The sequence below is a fragment of the Salmo salar genome, chromosome ssa14 (genome assembly GCF_905237065.1).
Source record: "Salmo salar chromosome ssa14, Ssal_v3.1, whole genome shotgun sequence".
Taxonomy (NCBI): domain Eukaryota; kingdom Metazoa; phylum Chordata; class Actinopteri; order Salmoniformes; family Salmonidae; genus Salmo; species Salmo salar.
This window is the reverse complement of record NC_059455.1, coordinates 51,370,612-51,391,484: the sequence shown is the minus strand read 5'-3', so window position 1 is coordinate 51,391,484 and position 20,873 is coordinate 51,370,612. Positions and strand designations below refer to the sequence as shown.

The window sequence follows — 20,873 nt, the reverse complement described above, 5'->3', positions numbered from 1 at the left end:
AGTTAATGTCTCTGTATAATACTGTGAAGGTAGTTCCATGAGTTAACGTCTCTGTATAATACTGTGAAGGGAGAGTTCATGTCTCTGTATAATACTGTGAAGGGGAGTTCCATGAGTTAACGTCTCTGTATAATACTGTGAAGGTAGTTCCATGAGTTAACGTCTCTGTATAATACTGTGAAGGGATTTCCATGAGTTAATGTCTCTGTATAATACTGTGAAGGGATTTCCATGAGTTAACGTCTCTGTATAATACTCTGAAGGGATTTCCATGAATTAACATCTCTGTATAATACTGTGAAGGGAGTTCCATGAGTTAACGTCTCTGTATAATACTGTGAAGGGAGTTCCATGAGTTAACGTCTCTGTATAATACTGTGAAGGGATTTCCATGAGTTAATGTCTCTGTATAATACTGTGCGTTGCCATGAATTTGTTTTGGACTTTGGGACGGTCCTTGTCTATAACGGTTCTGTACTTTGTCATGTATTTTGTATATTTTATGTTGACCCCAGGAAGACAAGCTGCTAATTTGGACAAAAGCAGGTAAATCTCTCTTCAACCCGCAACCAGGAAAGACGATCATACACGTTGTTGATGTCAGTTGTGAGGGGCGACAGGTAGCCTAGTGGTTAGAGCATTGGACTAGTAACCGAAAGGTTGCAAGATCGAATCCCAGAGCTGACAAGGTTAAAAATCTGTTGTTCTGTCCCTGAACAAGGCAGTTAACCCACTGTTCCTAGGCCGTCCTGTAAAATAAGAATTTGTTCTTAACTGACTTGACAAGAAGAAGAGGTTGCATGAATAGTTCTGTGTGGGCAGTTAAGGGCAAGACGTGCTGCTCTGTTCAGAGCCGGCTGCAGCTTTTCTAGGTTTTTCTTTGCTGCACATTACCAGACAGTAATCAAGATGGGACAAGATCAGTGCCTGAACAAATAGTATTATATATATATAATACCATACATACCCCTCTCTATCTTCACAACAACTCTGTCAATATGACTTGCCCATGACAAGTGACCACGCAGTGTTACGCCTAGGAGTTCAACTTCCTCAACGGCCACACCCTTTATACACAACTCCAGCTGAGGTTGAGGTCTGAGAGAATGTTCTGAACCAAATACAATGCTTTCAGATGTATTTTAAGACCCTCGTTTTGATATGGTCTGTAACTCTGTATTTATCATGTCAGTGAGCTGACTGGCTTTGGGTGCTGAACATGAAGACTGTGGAATAATCTGTCATTCTTAAGGCGTCGTGGGGAGACCAAATCAAATCAAAGTTTATTTGTCACGTGCGCCGAATATAACAGGTGTAGACCGGTGGCAAATCATTTGTAAAAATAAAGAGTAACGGCCCAAGGGAACTGCCCTGAGGGACACCGCACTGTATAAATCTAATGTTCGAGAAGCTTCCATTGAAGAACACTCTCCGGTTTCTATTGGATAAATGATTCTCCAATCATGTGACGGCAAGTGACGTAAAGCCATAGCAAGTGAGTTTCTTCAATAACAATTTACGATCAACAACAACAATTTACGATCAACAACATCTAACAATACAGCTCCAACTATCATCTTTATTATCAATTTATTTTAGCCAATCATCAGTCATCTGAATCAGTGCAGTACAAGTCGATATGCATCCTGAAAGTCAGTAGTGAACGTGTTCTCTGAAAAACAGACCAACAACCCTGTCATCACTAACCCCATTATCACCACAGACCAACTACCCTGTCATCCCTAACCCCATTATCACCACAGACCAACTACCCTGTCATCACTAACCCCCACTATCACCACAGACCAACTACCCTGTCATCACTAACCCCCCACTATCACCACAGACCAACTACCATGTCATCACTAACCCCCACTACCATTATCACCACAGACCAACTACCCTGTCATCACTAACCCCCCATTATCACCACAGACCAACTACCCTGTCATCACTAACCCCCACTATCACCACAGACCAACTACCCTGTCATCACTAAACCCCCACTATCACCACAGACCAACTACCCTGTCATCACTAACCTACCATTATCACCACAGACCAACTACCCTGTCATCACTAACCCCCATTATCATCACAGACCCAGTTATAATATCTGATGCTGGTGTGTGTTGAGAGGGGTGACGACAGCAGCCATCCACACTAACATAGACACCAGACAGTAGTAGCCTATATAATCTACTGAAGGAGAAACCTGCAGTCAATCAAATGGAAACAATGTTCAGACTTTAAATACTATTTTCCAGTGAGTCAGAGCTCTACAGGGCTACCATTTTGTGCTCCTTGTAAAAAACATCAGCATAGAGCCCTTTGAGTGCAGGATTTTCCATTTCTACATTATACCCTTTCACAACCCTGCACCCAAAGACCTGTACGACCCTGCACCCAAAGACCTGTACGACCCGGGACCCAAAGACCTTTTACGACCCGGGACCCAAAGACCTTTTACAACCCGGGACCCAAAGACCTTTTCACGGGTACTCTGGAGTTGACCAGAATCATTGCTGGTTGTAAAGATAGGGTGTGAAACTCTGGAGGGACCGGATGTCTGCTGGTTTCTTTTATTTCAATTTAATTGGTGTCCAATGAAGACCTAGACAACCAGGTGAGGGGAGTTCCTAACTTTACCAATGAAGACCTAGTCAACCAGGTGAGGGGAGTTCCTAACTTTACCAATGAAGACCTAGTCAACCAGGTGAGGGGAGTTCCTAACTTTACCAATGAAGACCTAGACAACCAGGTGAGGGGGAGTTCCTAACTTTACCAATGAAGACCTAGTCAACCAGGTGAGGGGAATTGCTAACTAAATCAATGAAGACAACCAGGTGAGGGGAATTCCTAACTAAATCAATGAAGACAACCAGGTGAGGGGAATTCCTAACTAAATCAATGAAGACAACCAGGTGAGGGGAATTCCTAACTAAATCAATAAAGACAACCAGGTGTGGGGAATTCCTAACTAAATCAATAAAGACAACCAGGTGAGGGGAATTCCTAACTAAATTAATGAAGACAACCAGGTGAGGGTAGTTCCTAACTTTACCAATGAAGACCTAGTCAACCAGGTGAGGGGAATTCCTAACTAAATCAATGAAGACAACCAGGTGAGGGGAATTCCTAACTAAATCAATAAAGACAACCAGGTGTGGGGAATTCCTAACTAAATCAATAAAGACAACCAGGTGAGGGGAATTCCTAACTAAATCAATGAAGACAACCAGGTGAGGGGAATTCCTAACTAAATCAATGAAGACAACCAGGTGAAGGGAATTCCTAACTAAATCAATGAAGACAACCAGGTGAGGGGAATTCCTAACTAAATCAATGAAGACAACCAGGTGAGGGGAATTCCTAACTAAATCAATGAAGACAACCAGGTGAGGGGAATTCCTAACTAAATCAATGAAGACAACCAGGTGAGGGGAATTCCTAACTAAATCAATGAAGACAACCAGGTGTGGGGAATTCTTAACTAAATCAATGAAGACAACCAGGTGAGGGGAATTCCTAACTAAATCAATGAAGACAACCAGGTGAGGGGAATTCCTAACTAAATCAATGAAGACAACCAGGTGAGGGGAATTCCTAACTAAATCAATGAAGACAACCAGGTGAGGGGAATTCCTAACTAAATCAATCAAGACAACCAGGTGAGGGGAATTCCCTAACTAAATCAATAAAGACAACCAGGTGAGGGGAATTCCTAACTAAATCAATCAAGTACAAAAGAAGCAAAAACTTTTAGACACTTGGCCCTCAGGGAATTGATCTTGTCAATTGACAGGCCTATAATCTAGATATAATCCCAGGAATTGATCTTGTCAATTGACAGGACTATAATCTAGATATAATCCCAGGAACTCCCACTACGCACTCTTTGTTGTGTTTGAGCACCAGGTGGTCCGACTCAAAGTAATACACATCTGGTTCCTCCTCGTCCTCCACCGGCTTCTCGTCCTCCTGCTGCTGCTGCTGTTTTCCTCCTCCGGAATCTCCTTACTGGCTGCCCGGGCGGCCTTCTCGGAGCTCCCGTAGTCCTGACCATCCCCCTACTGCCCCTGTCCCTGTCGTCCCCACCGGCTCCCTGCTCCATGGGAACCGACGGAAGAGATGGGAGAGAACCCTCCCCTGGCCTGGGTGCTGGAGGGACCTGAGGAAAGGGTAGATGTAGCCAGAGTAGCGTCTAAATCCAGCCTCCGACAAGCTCCTCCATCCCTCTCTCAGAGGGCCGTTGTCCCGGAGAGGGTCCCTGGGAGGAGAGCAGGGTTTGGGGGACGACGGGGCCCCAGCTCTCCGGGGCGAAGTCCTCAGGGTGTATTGGTGTTCATGGGGTTGGGTGAAGGACGGGGGCGAAGTGTCGGAGACAGAAGGGATGCAGGGGGGCTCTGAGGGGGTGTGTGGGGCTAGCAAAGGCATGGTGGATTCTCCTGAGTTGTTGATGTTGTTTGGGATGTTGTTGTTGTTTACGTTGATGATACTGGTGACAACAGCATCCTGCACCAATGGCCAACCATTACTTCTCCCGCTGGTACTCTCCTCCTCTTCCTCCTCCTCCTCGGTCGCTGTCACTTCCTCCTCCCGACACACCAAGTCCTCCACTACATCCAACTCCACTTCCTCCTCCCTGACTGACAGGTGTGGGCTGGAGGAGTCCTCTTCAAAGGAGGCCAGAGGAGGAGCAGAATACTCCCCAGAGTCCCTAACCTCCTCCTCCTCCTCCTCCTCCTCCTCCTCCTGCACAGGATGACAGTTTCTACAAGGCACTATGGGGTCTGGGGGCGAAGGGCAGGGTGCGCCCATCTGGCTGCCGTTCAGCAGTGCTGGACCAAGACAGCTGGTGTTGACGTCATCGCTGGAACCCAGTGAGATTGTCTGAGCATCAAGGCTACCGCTGGTCTGTCCCAGCTCAGTAGAGGATTTATGGGAGTTAGAGTTCTGGGGCGGAACAGGGGGATTATGGGAAGTGGAGTTCAGGGGCTGCTGAGCATGGCCGTCGCTCTCAACATGGCCGCCGCTGTCGTCCTCCTCCCTCGCCTTCCTCTTTGTTGAGGTTCTGTGGAGAAGAGGAAGAGGGTGCGGTGCAGATTAGGCTGAGCGGGTTGCCCTCTTCACTGTTCTCCTTGACAGTCGCTGGGGGGGTGCAGGAGGATGGGTGGATGTCAGGTTTGGGGGGTGCAGAAGAGGGGTCGTCCTCGGATCCCTGCGACTCCCGTAACGGGAACACCATTTGGCCCTTTTGAGGGGCAGAGAAGCATCTCTCCCACCAGTCCCCGACGTCTCCTTCCCCGTCCCCTCACAGTTCTCAGCCTTGTCCAAACCCCCACACCCATCACTCTCTCTCTCTGAGCAGGACAGTCCCCTCTTCCTGGGGCTCGGCCATGTCTCCCTGTCCACTGCGGAGGCCTTGTGGTGGGTTATCTTTCCCTGGTGACCCCCAGGTTTCTCTGAGCTCCCAGCCTGAGCGTCCTGCCTCTTCTTGGGGGAGCGAGGGGCCCCTGCTGCCGGGGAGCAGTGACCCCTGACCCTCCTCCGGCTGGGCGATACTCGGTTCCTGAGGGTTCGGCCACAGAAGTTCTCGTCCAATCCATTGAGCCCGACTGATGACCTTGTGACGCGTGAGGAACGTGACGTGGCCATGCTACGGAGGGGGACTACTGACGTCTCATTGTGCTGCTCGGTCACCTGCTGCAGAATGGGGTACCTGGAGGAGACAGAGGGGTTATAAGCCTTTTAAAGCGAGGATACATAAGGCTTCATAATGGATACATTAGGCTTCATAAAGGCTACATTAGGCTTCATAAGGGATACATAAGGCTTCACATCATTCACCTAGGCTTAAGTCCTACAGGAAACTGACTTTTAAGAGAGTAGCATCTTCATAAGCAAAACACACAGCACCTTCTGTAGGGAAATCCTGCTTCTATGTCGACACTGAGGCTAATGCATAACTGAACCAATCAGACTTGAGTGTTGGGAAATTCTGACGGACTGACAGGACCTTTCATCTAGTGCTGGTTCAAAAGAATCGCTGGACTTTTCAAAATGTCAGCCCGGCTTTGATGGTCCGGCTGTGTGTTCTGTTTCTGTCTGGGGATTGAAGGAGACTGCAGTACAAGTCTCCATCCCAAATGGGACCCTATTCCATACGTAGTGCCCTCTTTTACGTTTGTAAAAAAAGGCCATCGGGCTCTGGTCTAAAGTAGTGCACTATGTAGGGAATTGGGTTCCATAGGGCTCTGGTCTAAAGTAATGCACTATGTAGGGAATAAGGTTCCATAGTGCTCTGGTCTAAAGTAGTGCACTATGTAGGGAATAAGGCCCCATAGGGCTCTGGTCTAAAGTAGTGCACTATGTAGGGAATAGGGTGCCATAGGGCTCTGGTCTAAAGTAGTGCACTATGTAGGGAATAGGGTTCCATAGTGCTCTGGTCTAAAGTAGTGCACTATGTAGGGAATAAGGCCCCTAGGGCTCGTCTAAAGTAGTCACTATGTAGGGAATAGGGTGCCATAGGGCTCTGGTCTAAAGTAGTGCACTATGTAGGGAATAGGGTTCCACTTCACTTTAGAGCCCCCTCTGGTCTAAAGTAGTGCACTATGTAGGGAATAGGGTTCCATAGGACTCTGGTCTAAAGTAGTGCACTATGAGGAATTGGGTTCCATAGGGCTCTGGTCTAAAGTAGTGCACTATGTAGGGAATAAGGTTCCATAGGGCTCTGGTCTAAAGTAGTGCACTATGTAGGGAATAGGGTTCCATAGGGCTCTGGTCTAAAGTAGTGCACTATATATGAACCACAATTTCCAAGAGAAAATCATAGAATTAGATATAGTCATTTAAAAAGTGCAAAATATATACCTACACATTTTATATATAAAACTCTAACAGTTCGCTTCATTTCAGTTTGTGACAAAACAAGCAATGCAGAGAATCACTGAACCATCTAAACCACAGAGAGAATCATTGAACCATCTAAACCACAGAGAGAATCATTGAACCATCTAAACCACAGAGAGAATCATTGAACCATCTAAACCACAGAGAGAATCATTGAACCATCTAAACCACAGAGAGAATCATTGAACCATCTAAACCACAGAGAGAATCTATTGAACCATCTAAACCACAGATGGTTTAGATGTGTTCCTGGTTCGAGCCCAGGTAGGGGCGAGGAGAGGGACGGAAGCTATACTGTTACACTGGCAATAATAAAGTGCCTATAAGAACATCCAATAGTCAAAGGTATATGAAATACAAATGGTATAGAGAGAAATAGTCCTATAATTCCTATAATAACTACAACCTAAAACTTCTTACCTGGGAATATTGAAGACTCATGTTAAAAGGAACCACCAGCTTTCATATGTTCTCATGTTCTGAGCAAGGAATTTAAACATTAGCTTTTTTTACATGGCACATATTGCACTTTTACTTTCTTCTCCAACACTTTGTTTTTGCATTATTTAAACCAAATTGAACATGTTTCATTATTTATTTGAGGTAAAATTGATTTTATTGATGTATTATATTAAAGTTAAAAGAAGTGTTTATTCAGTATTGTTGAAATTGTCATTATTACAAATAAAATAAAAATCGGCCGATTAATCGGTACTGGCTTTTTTTGGTCCTCCAATAATTTGTATCGGTATCGGCGTTGAAAAATCATAATTGGTCGACCTCTACATCAAATTCTCTGTCAACAGCTCTGGTGGACATTCCTGCAGTCAGCATGCCAACTGAACACTCCCTCAAAACTTGAGACATCTGTAACATTGCGTTGTGTGACAAAACTGCACATTTTAGAGTGGCCTTTTATTGTCCCCAGCACAAGGTGCACCTGTGTAATGATCATGCTGTTTAATCAGATTCTTGATAATCCATCCTCCTGACAGGTGTAGCATATCTTGGCAGAGAAATGCTCACTAACAGGGATGTAACCAAATTTGTGCACAGAATTGAGATTAATAAGCTTTTTTTGTGCTGTATGGAACATTTCTGGGATCTTTTATTTCAGCTCATGAAACATGAGACCAACACTTTACATGTTACATTTATATTTTTTGTTCAGTGTAACTTTGTTTGCCTAGACAATAACTAAAAGATTAGTGTAATCTGCTGTGCAGAGCTAGGGCAGAAAACATAAATGTGCACCCCTGTGAGTCCCCAGAACTAGGACTAGACAAATAAGGCTGTGTGTGACAGGGAGATGTAGACTGCTATCAAGGGATCTCTAACTACGGCCACTTCCCCCTGCCCAAGGAGGATGTTTTTCCCCCCTTCTTTTCTAAAAACAAAAAAAACGATGTTTGTCCGACCTTCTGATTGCAGTTCTTATCAGAGATCGATACCTGAGTGTAAAAACTGATCTGAGACGTGGTGGTAAAAGGGCGATCTTGCTGTAACTGGTGGGGTGTCCATTAAAACACTGACCCGGTGGTTTGAGTTAGGGCTATAGTGGTGGGGTGTCCATTAAAACACTGACCCGGTGGTTTGAGTTAGGGCTATAGTGGTGGGGTGTCCCATTAAAACACTGACCCGGTGGTTTGAGTTAGGGCTATAGTGGTGGGGTGTCCCATTCAAACACTGACCCGGTGGTTTGAGTTAGGGCTATAGCGGTGGGGTGTCCCATTAAAACACTGACACGGTGGTTTGAGTTAGGGCTATAGCGGTGGGGTGTCCCATTCAAACACTGACCCGGTGGTTTGAGTTAGGGCTATAGTGGTGGGGTGTCCATTAAAACACTGACCCGGTGGTTTGAGTTAGGGCTATAGTGATGGGGTGTCCCATTAAAACACTGACCCGGTGGTTTGAGTTAGGGCTATAGTGGTGGGGTGTCCATTAAAACACTGACCCGGTGGTTTGAGTTAGGGCTATAGTGGTGGGGTGTCCCATTAAAACACTGACCCGGTGGTTTGAGTTAGGGCTATAGTGGTGGGGGTGTCCCATTCAAACACTGACCCGGTGGTTTGAGTTAGGGCTATAGCGGTGGGGTGTCCCATTAAAACACTGACACGGTGGTTTGAGTTAGGGCTATAGCGGTGGGGTGTCCCATTCAAACACTGACCCGGTGGTTTGAGTTAGGGCTATAGTGGTGGGGTGTCCATTAAAACACTGACCCGGTGGTTTGAGTTAGGGCTATAGTGATGGGGTGTCCCATTAAAACACTGACCCGGTGGTTTGAGTTAGGGCTATAGTGATGGGGTGTCCCATTAAAACACTGACCCGGTGGTTTGAGTTAGGGCTATAGTGGTGGGGTGTCCATTAAAACACTGACCCGGTGGTTTGAGTTAGGGCTATAGTGGTGGGGTGTCCATTAAAACACTGACCCGGTGGTTTGAGTTAGGGCTATAGTGGTGGGGTGTCCCATTAAAACACTGACCCGGTGGTTTGAGTTAGGGCTATAGTGGTGGGGTGTCCCATTAAAACACTGACACGGTGGTTTGAGTTAGGGCTATAGTGGTGGGGGTGTCCCATTAAAACACTGACACGGTGGTTTGAGTTAGGGCTATAGTGGTGGGGTGTCCATTAAAACACTGACCCGGTGGTTTGAGTTAGGGCTATAGTGGTGGGGTGTCCCATTAAAACACTGACACGGTGGTTTGAGTTAGGGCTATAGTGGTGGGGTGTCCATTAAAACACTGACCCGGTGGTTTGAGTTAGGGCTATAGTGGTGGGGTGTCCCATTAAAACACTGACACGGTGGTTTGAGTTAGGGCTATAGTGGTGGGGTGTCCCATTAAAACACTGACACGGTGGTTTGAGTTAGGGCTATAGTGGTGGGGTGTCCCATTAAAACACTGACCCTTTCCTACAAAGGTTATTATAATAGGTTTACATGGAGCCTTCATTAAACCCAAGTTGTGTTTTAAAGCATATTATTAAAATTAATTGGCTCGATATTCCAATACGTTCGGAGTCTGTCAATAACCACAATACTGAAATGTAAATATTTGTGACCAAACAAAGTCACATGTTGGATCTAGTGCTGTATTCTTCCCGAATTCACCCCCCCCCATAGTCCAGTGGTACTCATTGCGCGGCCCGGGGGGCCAGAGCCCCTAAAAATGTTCCCACTCGCTGTGATTTTCCTATTTTCCATTCATAACACATAACAATGATACACTTTCATTTCAATGTGTTTAATGCAGGCCTGAATCACATCATTGAATATATTGGATTGTTCCCTGGATGGCAGATAGATGGCAGTATAGCGCAGTTGTTAAACAGAAAGGCCAAAATAAAACGTTTGCCGAAATAGAACGCAACTGCTCAGTTACAGCGACCGACACATATCAGCTTGCTAACAGCTAATTCTGCAGTCTGGTCGACATGGATCGATTTCTTATTACAAAATGTTTTAAAGAAAGAACGTAAATCTATTGAGAATGAAAACGAGGGTGACGAGCTGGAGAACAACGTGACAGCTATTTACGAACAACCACCGGAGAACCAGGAAGACGGTGGTGGGGGAAATTGTAGCTAGCTAACGTAGCTAAAAGAAGGATATGGTTGATTCCAGAACAACACAAAGTTCCAAGAGAAATGGACAGACATATTTTTTGTACTGCATGATGGGACTAGAAGGCTGTTTAAAGCTGTTTAAAACTAGCAAATTTAGAGTTACATGTCCAGGCACACCGTGTCCACTTTGACAAAACAAATCCGCCACAAAACAACCTGCAGAAACAACAACAAAATAGCGCAACTCAAAGGACAACAACAAATGATGGACAGATCTAGCATTGTTGCTGAAAAACCACAGAGGCAACATACGAGATTGCTTGGATACTCACGAGAAACAAGAAGTCCTTCTCAGACGCCAATTTTTATTGGCCTCAGTCCGAAATATTGTATGCTAATTTTCACAAACGAGAAAAGCTTCTTTTTTTTAAGCAAATGAAGAAAACTGCAAAATCTCAAACTCGCGCAATAACAAGAAACATGGACGACGTCGCTAAGCAAATGATCAAATCAAATGTATTTATATAGCCCTTCTTACATCAGCTGATATCTCAAAGTGCTGTACAGAAACCCAGCCTAAAACCCCAAACAGCAAGTAATGCAGGTGTAGAAGCACGGTGGCTAGGAAAAACTCCCTAGAAAGGCCAGGAACCTAGGAAGAAACCTAGAGAGGAACCAGGCTATGAGGGATGACTGACATATCCGTGGCGCCGTGACTTAGTACTGCGCTGATGTAAGTGGACATTGCCCAATTTGTGTGTTTGGGTCCGCTTCTTCTCAAAACGAGTCGATTCAGAAAGAAACTTTTATGTTTACTGCCCGTCAGGGACCAACAAGAGGAGAGGACATTCTGAAAGCCCTTGCTAAATTTTTTTTCATGATAATATTATTGACCGGTCAAATCTGGCATCTGTGTCCACTGATGGCAGCTCAAACACGCGAGGGAAAGAGAAGGGACTCATAGGATGATGAGAAAGTGAGAGAATATTCCCCGAATTTGTTACATTTCATTGTATAATTCATCAGGAAGCACTTGTGGCTAAACTCAAAGAATGTGACTTACAGAATATGATGCAGCAAGTCATGTGTGTGGTGAACAGAGCTGGATGATTCACAGCCAGGGGAGAGAGAGGAGCCAGAGCTGGATGATCCACAGCCAGTGGAGAGAGAGGACCCAGAGCTGGATGATCCACAGCCAGTGGAGAGAGAGGACCCAGAGCTGGATGATCCACAGCCAGGGGAGAGAGAGGACCCAGAGCTGGATGATCCACAGCCAGGGGAGAGAGAGGACCCAGAGCTGGATGATCCACAGCCAGCGGAGAGAGAGAGGAGCCAGAGCTGGATGATCCACAGTGGATATTAAAGCTGGCTGTTTCAAACTGGACATCACCTGCCACCTGAACACTGAATCTCCAAGCTCCAAGGGAAAGCTAAAACTCCGGGCAGAACGCTGCGTGTGGTCACAGCATTTCAAAATAAAATCCCCACACTGTTCATACCTGACAGTTTGTTTAATTTGCCAACACTCAGAGCAGTCACCACATCCAACCCAGTCACACTGCAATGTTTTAGCTATAATGATGCATTTGTGTGTGTGTGTTGGAAGAGTTGAAATTGGAGTTCTTGAGTCAAGATTCAAGGATATCATGGAGTACAAGGAGTTTTCAACTTCACTGAGAACCCCTTTCATGTGCCAGTGTCACCTCTGACCCTAGTCAGTTGGTAGAGCATGGTGTTTACAACGCCAGGGTTGTGGGTTCGATTCCCACGGGGGACCAGTACGAGAAAAAAAAAGGAAAAAAAATGTATGGATGAAATGTATTCACTACTGTAAGTCGCTCTGGATAACTAGCGTCTGCAAAATTACTAAAAATGTTTTTTTTTAAATCACAGCCCTCTGCCCCGACCGTGCTGGAATAGAGAGAGTGAGATAGTGGAGCTGCAGGCAAATTACACATTTCAAGGTGTAATTTGAGCAATGAGCTGTCGCCCACTCTTAGCTATGATGTGGGCGTGCCCCAAGGGTCAATACTGGGGCCCCCTCCTGTTCAGCTTGTTACATTAATGATCTGCCTTCCGTCTGCACTGGGTCTGAAGTTCAAAATGTATGCAGATGATACAGTGATATATGTGCATGCAAAGAGCAAACAACAAGCTGCACAAGAACTCACTACTGTAATGGTCCAGGTTACAAAGTGGCTCAGTGACTCGTGTTTGCATCTCAATGTGAAAAAAAAACAGTTTGCATGTTCTTCACAAAGAGGGCAAACAGATGCTACTGAGCCAGATGTCTATGTGTCAGGGAGAAGCTCCAGGTGGTATCTGATTTTAAGTACCTTGGAATCATACTTGATTCCAACCTCTCTTTTAAAAAGCATGTGAAAAAGGTAATTCAAATAACCAAATTCAACCTAGCTAATTTCGATTTATACGAAATTGTTTGACCACAGAGTAAGCAAAACTGTATTTCAAATCGATGATACTCCCCCACTTAACATACCGCTTGACTAGTTGGACCCAAGCTTGCTATACAACATTAAAACCTATTCAGTCTGTCTACAAACAGGCTCTCAAAGTGCTCGATAGAAAGCCCAATAGCCATCATCACTGTTACATCCTCAGAAAGCATGAGCTCCCTGAGTTGGGAAAATCTTGTGCAATACACCGACGCATGTCTTGTATTCAAGATCCTAAATGGCCTGGCTCCCCCTCCACTCAGTATTTTTTGTAAAACAGAAAACCCAAACATATGGCAGCAGATCCACAAGGTCTGCCATGAGAGGCGACTGTATAGTCCCCTTAAGGAAAAGCACCTTTAGTAAATCTGCTTTCTCTGTGAGAGCTTCCCATGTCTGGAATACACTGCCATCAAACACACATAACTGCACCACATATCACACTTTCACAAAATACATGAAGACATGGCTACAGGTCAAACAGACTTGTGAACATAATCCCTAGCTGTGTATTGCCGCTTTCCATGTTGTCTGTTGTCTGTAGCTTGTGAGGTGTGGAAACACTTTGTTGTTTTTATGGATTTTGTCTTGTTGCTTTTTGTTCTATGTTGCTCTGTCTGCATGCTAGCATCTTGCTTGTCCTATGTTACTCTGCGTGTGCTCAGGGACTGCCCAGGGACTGCGGTTGAAAATTAGCTGGCTAAAACCGGCACTTTTACTGAAACATTGATTAATGTGCACTGTCCTTGTAAAAATAAAATAAACTCAAACTCAAGGTGAACTAAGATTGTGTTACCCATTTCTGAGCCTTGTGTCAGACACAGAGTATCCACCTCTGAAGCAGTGTGTGCAAAAGGTGACATCAATTTTTGTCAAGACTTATTCATATGAAGCAACTGTCACAACGTAGCGGTTTGGGTGTATATCGTACCCCCCCCCCCCCCCCTCAACACAGGTTTTATTACATCAGGTCATAAATACCATGTAGGAAACTTTGGGTTTGGCAGGTTTGAGGGAAAACAAACCTCTGGGAAAACAAAGAGCTTCTCTTGCCAAAACTCCTAATCCCCAAAATTGGAGAATTAAACAATATTTCTATTTTTGAGAACGGTCTGTGGGTATTTAAAGAAGAATCCTGTCGCAGTTGTTTTTGCTTTTGTGACATCAGGAAAGGCAGAACAAGATAACAATATCTCTCGGAAGGTACATTCCCCAGTGATTAGTTTTCTACCTGAATGTTGTGTAAAAAATATGATTGATTATTAAACTATTTGTGAGAAGACGTAATGTGGTGTTGGCCTTCTAAACGAGATACTTGTTTAGGTATAAAGTTAACTAGTCAGTGGCCACACCCACGTGAGCCAAGACATCACATTAGGCGTCATGGGAACGCCCTTGTCTCAGAAATGTATAAAACCCACTTCCTACAAAATGTACATTAAGTCAGAAAATGCCAAGACGGAGTCCCCACGTTGAAATGGCTACAACTCTATAAACTAAAGAACAATTATTCAGACTGCAGCCGTTTTAAATACTTTAGTCTGGTAAATGCATTCGATCTAATAACATTTCTGAATGGTACTCTGAAGTATCCATTCTAACAACCTACAACTTTTGATATCTGGTGGACAAACCAGAGGATCTCTGTCCACTGACTATACAGCAGACGGACCGACAATCGCAGAGAGGAACACCAAAAGCAGACACTTGTAAATATGTAAATCGCAATTTATTTTTTAAATGAGCGGTTGTTCATGTTTAAAGGATGACCAATTTCTGAGTGTAGTAATCCTCTATGAGTTTCCCCGCTCTTGAGTGGTCCCCACCCCCTTTCCTTTGTCTACCAAGCAGTTATATCAGTTTTATCCACTAGGGACTTTTCCTTGTGTCATGTTAGTACCCAATGTATAACTAATTGTGTGTGTGTGTGTGTGTGTGTGTGTGTGTGTGTGTATATGTAATTCTGTGATTTGATTAGTTAGTTAGTAAATAAACCAATTTGTATATCACTGATTCATGAAACAGGCCAGGGTTCATGCAGATATCCAGGGGTTCTGCGACGTTCAGTTTGCGACGTTCAGTAATGAGACTGATGAGGTAATAAAATTAATTAATAAGCGACTGTTTGGATAAGATATGAAAATATCTGAAGATTTATAGTCGGGAAATTGACACACTATAAACAATTTTCCGTGGTGCCCCGACTTCCTAATTAATTAAAGAAGTGACATGATTAGTTTAATGCGTAATTAAATTACACAGAGAATTGGTTTGATAATATACAGTCTACACATTTAATGATAGTCAACGACACAACACAACATTTTCAACAATGAACATGGTTTCTCTGTTTTTGTTTCAGACTGACCAATGCACACCTATATACACGCGATGTAGCCTATTTGATGTGTGTATGTATATATTTGTCGTGTGCTGTACATCAAATCAATTACATGTGCTCTATTGCTCCGAATTTGCTCTCAGTTAATAATTCATAATATAGGATGAAAAATTACAACAAATTAAAAATCTGTGCGGCCTCTCTGATTGGCTTTCTTGATGTCTATAGTATTCTCTCTGGTATGCAATCTGGTTTCCGCTCAGCTTATGGATGTGTCACTGCAACTTTAAATCTCCTCAATGATGTCACCATTGCCCTTGATTCTAAGCAATGTTGTGCTGCTATTTTTATTGACTTGGCCAAAGCTTTTGATACGGTAGACCATTCCATTCTTGTGGGCCGGCTAAGGAGTATTGGTGTCTCTGAAGGGTCTTTGGCCTGGTTTGCTCACTACTTTTCTCAACGAGTGCAGTGTATAAAGTCAGAAAATCTGCTGTCTCAGCCACTGCCTGTCACTAAGGGAGTACCCCAAGGCTCGATCCTAGGCCCCACGCTCTTCTCAATTTACATCAGCAACATAAGCTCAGGCAGTAGGAAGCTCACTCTTCCATTTATATGCAGATGATACAGTCTTCTACTCAGCTGGCCCCTCCCCGGATTTTGTGTTAAATGCTCTACAACAAAGCTTTCTTAGTGTCCAACAAGCTTCTCTACCCTTAACCTTGTTCGTAACACCTCCAAAACAAAGGGCATGTGGTTTGGGTAGAAGGACGCCCCCTCCCCACAGGTGTGATTACTACCTCTGAGGGTTTAGAGCTTGAGGTAGTCACCTCACACAAGTACTTGGGAGATATGGCTAGACGGTACACTGTCCTTCTCTCAACACATACAGTTGAAGTCGGAAGTTTACATACACTTAGGTTAGAGTCATTAAAACTCGTTTTTCAACCACTCCACAAATTTCTTGTTAACAAACTATAGTTTTGGCAAGTCGGTTAGGACATCTACTTTGTGCATGACAAGTAATTTTTCAAACAATTGTTTACAGACAGATCATTTCACTTATAATTCACTGTATCACAATTCCAGTGGGTCAGAGGTTTACATACACTAAGTTGACTGTGCCTTTAAACAACTTGGAAAATTCCAGAAAATGATGCCATGGCTTTAGAAGCTTCTGATAGGCTAATTGACATAATTTGAGTCAATTGGAGGTGTACCTGTGGATGTATTTCAAGGCCTACCTTCAAACTCTGTGCCTCTTTGCTTGACATCATGGGAAAATCTAAAGAAATCAGCCAAGACCTCAGAAAAAAAAATTGTGGACCTCCACAAGTCTGGTTCATCCTTGGGAGCAATTTTCAAACGCCTGAAGGTACCACGTTCATCTGTACAAACAATAGTACGCAAGTATAAACACCATGGGACCACGCAGCCGTCATGCCGTTCAGGAAGGAGAGACTCATTCTGTCTCCTAGAGATTAACTTACTTTGGTGCTAAAAGTGCAAATCAATCCCAGAACAGCAAAGGACCTTGTGAACCTTAAAGGCCGCTCAGCAACGAAGAAGCCACTACTACAAAACTGACATAAAAAAGCCAGACTACGGTTTGCAACTGGACATGGGGACAAAGACAGTAGTTTTTGGAGAAATGTCCTCTGGTCTGATGAAACAAAAATAGGAACTGTTTTGGTCATAATGACCATCGTTATGTTTGGAGGAAAAAGGGGAAGGCTTGCAAACCGAAGAACACCATCCCAACTGTGAAGCACGGGGGTGGCAGCATCATGTTGTGGGGGTGCTTTGCTGCAGGAGGGACTGGTGCACTACACAAAATAGATGGCACCATGAGGCAGGAAAATTATGTGGATATATTGAAGCAACATCTCAAGATATCAGTCAATAAGTTTAAGCTTGGTCGCAAATGGGTCTTCCAAATGGACAATGACCCCAAGCATACTTCAAAGCGGTGGCAAAATGGCTTAAGGACAACAAAGTCAAGGTATTGGAGTGGCCATCAAAAGCCCTGACCTCAATCCTATAGAAAATTTGTGGGCAGAACTAAAAAAGCGTGTGCGAGCAAGGAGGCCTACAAACCTGACTCAGTTACACCAGCTCTGTCAGGAGGAATGGGCCATTCACCCAACGTATTGTGGGAAGCTTGTGGAAAGCTACCCAAAACTACCAAATACTAATTGAGTGTATGTACATTTCTAACCCACTGGGAATGTGATGAAAGAAATAAAAGCTGAAATAAAAATCACACTCTACTATTATTCTGACATTTCACATTCTTAAAATAAAGTGGTGATCCTAACTGACCTAAGACAGGGAATTTTTACTAAGATTAAATGTCAGGAATGGTGAAAAACTGAGTTTAAATGTATTTGGCTAAGGTGTAAGTAAACTTCCCGACTTCAACTGTATCAAGGCTGCAGGCTAAAGTTGAAACCAAGTCTAGATTTCTCTATCGTAATCGCTCCTCTTTCACCCCAGCTGCCAAACAAACCCTGATTCAGATGACCATCCTACCCATGCTAGATTACCGAGACATAATTTATAGATTGGCAGGTAAGGATGCTCTCGAGCGGCTAGATGTTTTTTACCATTCAGCCATCAGATTTGCCACCAAGGCTCCTTATAGAATACGTCACTGCACTCTATACTCCTCTGTAAACTGGTCATCTCTGTTTACCCGTCACAAGACCCACTGGTTGATGCTTATTTATAAAAAAAACTCTCTTAGTCCTCACTCCCCCCATCTGAGATATCTACTGCAGCCCTCATCCTCCACATACAACACCCGTTCTGCCAGTCACATTCTGTTAAAGGTCCCCAAAGCGCACACCTCCCTGGGTCGCTCCTCTTTTCAGTTCGCTGCAGCTTGCGACTGGAACGAGCTGCAACAAACACTCAATCTGGACCGTTTTGTCTCCATCTCTTCATTCAAAGACTCAATCATGGACACTCTTACTGACAGTTGTGGCTGCTTTGTGTGATGTATTGTTGTCTCTACCTTCTTGACCTTTGTGCTGTTGTCTGTCCCCAATAATGTTTGTACCATGTTTTATGCTGCCATGTTGTGTTTCTACTATGTTGTGTTGTCATCTTAGGTCTGTCTTTATGTAGTGTTGTGGTGTGTTTTGTCCTATATTTTTATTTTATTTATTTTTAATCCCAGTCCCCGCAGGAGGCCTTTTGCCTTTTGGTAGGCCACCATAGTAAATAAGAATTTGTTCTTAACTGAATTACCTAGTTTAAATAAAGGTTAAATAAAAATAAAATTGTATCAATCTAAAGTCCCCCTCACAAAGAAATACTGAGGAACACTGCCATAGTGCCTTCCACACACACCACAGAGCCCTCCAACAGAGAACTAATGTCACCTAACCATGGAGAAACTAAGGAACGGAAAGACAGATGGAGAGCGCACAGGCAGACCGGAGAGCGCACAGGCAGACCGGAGAGCGCACAGGCAGACGGAAGAACGCACAGGCAGACGGGAGAGCGCACAGGCAGACGGGAGAACGCACAGGCAGACCGGAGAACGCACAGGCAGACCGGAGAACGCACAGGCAGACCGGAGAACGTTGTCTATTGTGACGCTCTTCTGTACATTCCAACGGGTTCACCTTGATTTATACCCTGGTGAAGACAGCTTGTCTGTCGAAACGTTGGATATAACAATTGTTTTTACATCTTGAGCTCCTAGAGTGTGTTTTCTACTCCGCTAGCCAGCACCTCACCTTAATAGGTGTGCATTTCTTTAACTTCTAGATCACTTTGATTTAACAACAGGTATTCCACCTGCCTATGGGCCTTGGGTCCAAAATTCATGATTTCAGACACGGAGTGGACTCACGCAGCCAGAGTATCTATGAGGAATTGTGAATGTAATAAAACTAGTTCAACTATAAATATGACTAGGGGAACTAACTTTGAACATGGCCATAGTGAGTAAACCATTAATTTTATGGTTACAAAGTGTGTGAAATAAACACGCAACTCCTACTACTGAAGGATACTGGACTAGGGAGGTGGCACCATGCCTACCTCTCCTATGGCACCTTATTCACAATATAGTGCACTACTTTAGACCAGGGACCAAAGAGGTGTAAACGTAAGTTACTTCCTGCCTAGGGCGCGTTGCATGATATGAACTTTAAATTGACACGTGTTTACTCTAGTTGAGCAGACACGTGCTTTCTGCCCCCCGCAGTCATGTTTGTATTCTTCAATATATATATTTTTTATGTTTTAAAATCGTGTAAACAAATAGTCACAGCAACAAAACCGCATGTGAAACAAAAGCAGATCACTACCGTCTTCTTGATTGATAGTACACGGTTGTTAGGAAGTGTCTGTGTGATCAAACTTAACTAATTCACTAAGTGAACAGTAGAGTATTTACTGAGTCCTGTTCTCACCCTCATCTGTGTAGTTTACTTTACCAATTAACTCCATTCAAAACGGGCCTTACTGACTAAAGCAAATCCGCGGAGTGGAATGGTACTGAAGCCCGACAGACAGACTGCACGGTTCAGCCCCAGCCTGCAGAAACTCCCCCAACCCCAAAAGCCCCAAAGTTTCACAGCACTGATATGGGAATGTCTAATGAGTTAGTTAACTACATCCAATACGTTAGCACAGTTAGTTGACAACACAAAATTCAAAAGATAGTGGCTAACTAACTACTCCATTGGTAGCTAGTGTGCTATATTCTACCAATTCAAAACTGCAAGTTAGCGTTAGCTGGCTAACATGAGCTGTAGCCCCTATCGTTAGCCCACATGCTAACCAACCCATGAAAAAAGCACCCTCATTTATTATGCATCATAAATTGTTAGCTTTTCTCAACAAATGTCTTCTGTTAAACTTGCACAGTTTGCAAGTGGCCGAATAACAAAACAAACAAACAAAAAAAACCTTAGCTTATCAGTTTGCTAGCTAGCTTTGTTTTATTACATGAAATACAAGTAACTAGCGGTTAGCTACATTGCATTGGCGCACCGGATAGCTAGCCAATTTTACTAGTTCTATATATATTTGGTCGTACTAGTCGTAAAATAACGGTAAGCTAGTGAATAATAGTTTATATGCAAATAAAAAGGTATTTGACGAGCTAGCTAACACTAAAGCAAGTTAGTTGATACACAGCTAGCTAAAACATTGGTAGTTGGCTAGCAGGGATACAACGCATTGAGGCTACTTGCTAACAGCGGCTAGTAGCCGATTGTTCGGTGCAACAACTTTCCTAAAAGCAATCGCATGCATAACCACCTCTATTGGTTGACTTAATCAAAAATACAAAAATGTAGAGTACAATAAGTTTATGCTTCACTTCTGATCACACTTGATTGCGACCGATTAATCGTTTATTGTAAGAAAAACATTTTTTTATGAAGCTAGTTAGAAGAATTACACTCACCTCACTTCCGCAAATCGTTCGCTGCACACCGTGTGTGTGTATGTGTGTGCTGCAGAGAGTTCCACGACTGGCGGCGCTCATCAAAATGCAACACTACATTTTTGTTGCTGTTACAGGGAGAACAGTAGGTAGGTCTACGGGCCAAAGATGTGTGTGGCCCGGTGCCATGTCT

General features: G+C 44.0%; 1 protein-coding gene across 1 annotated transcript in view; it reads right to left on the bottom strand.

Annotated features, from left to right (window-relative positions):
* The window catches only part of LOC106569749 (ZZ-type zinc finger-containing protein 3), a 62,324-nt gene extending 41,451 nt beyond the window's left edge, over positions 1-20,873 (bottom strand). The window contains 5 exon segments of the mRNA XM_045693682.1: positions 3,896-4,016; positions 4,155-5,049; positions 5,051-5,229; positions 5,232-5,722; positions 20,702-20,873. Of these exon segments, the coding sequence (XP_045549638.1) occupies positions 3,896-4,016; positions 4,155-5,049; positions 5,051-5,229; positions 5,232-5,658 (1,622 nt within the window). The 5' untranslated portion in view covers positions 5,659-5,722; positions 20,702-20,873.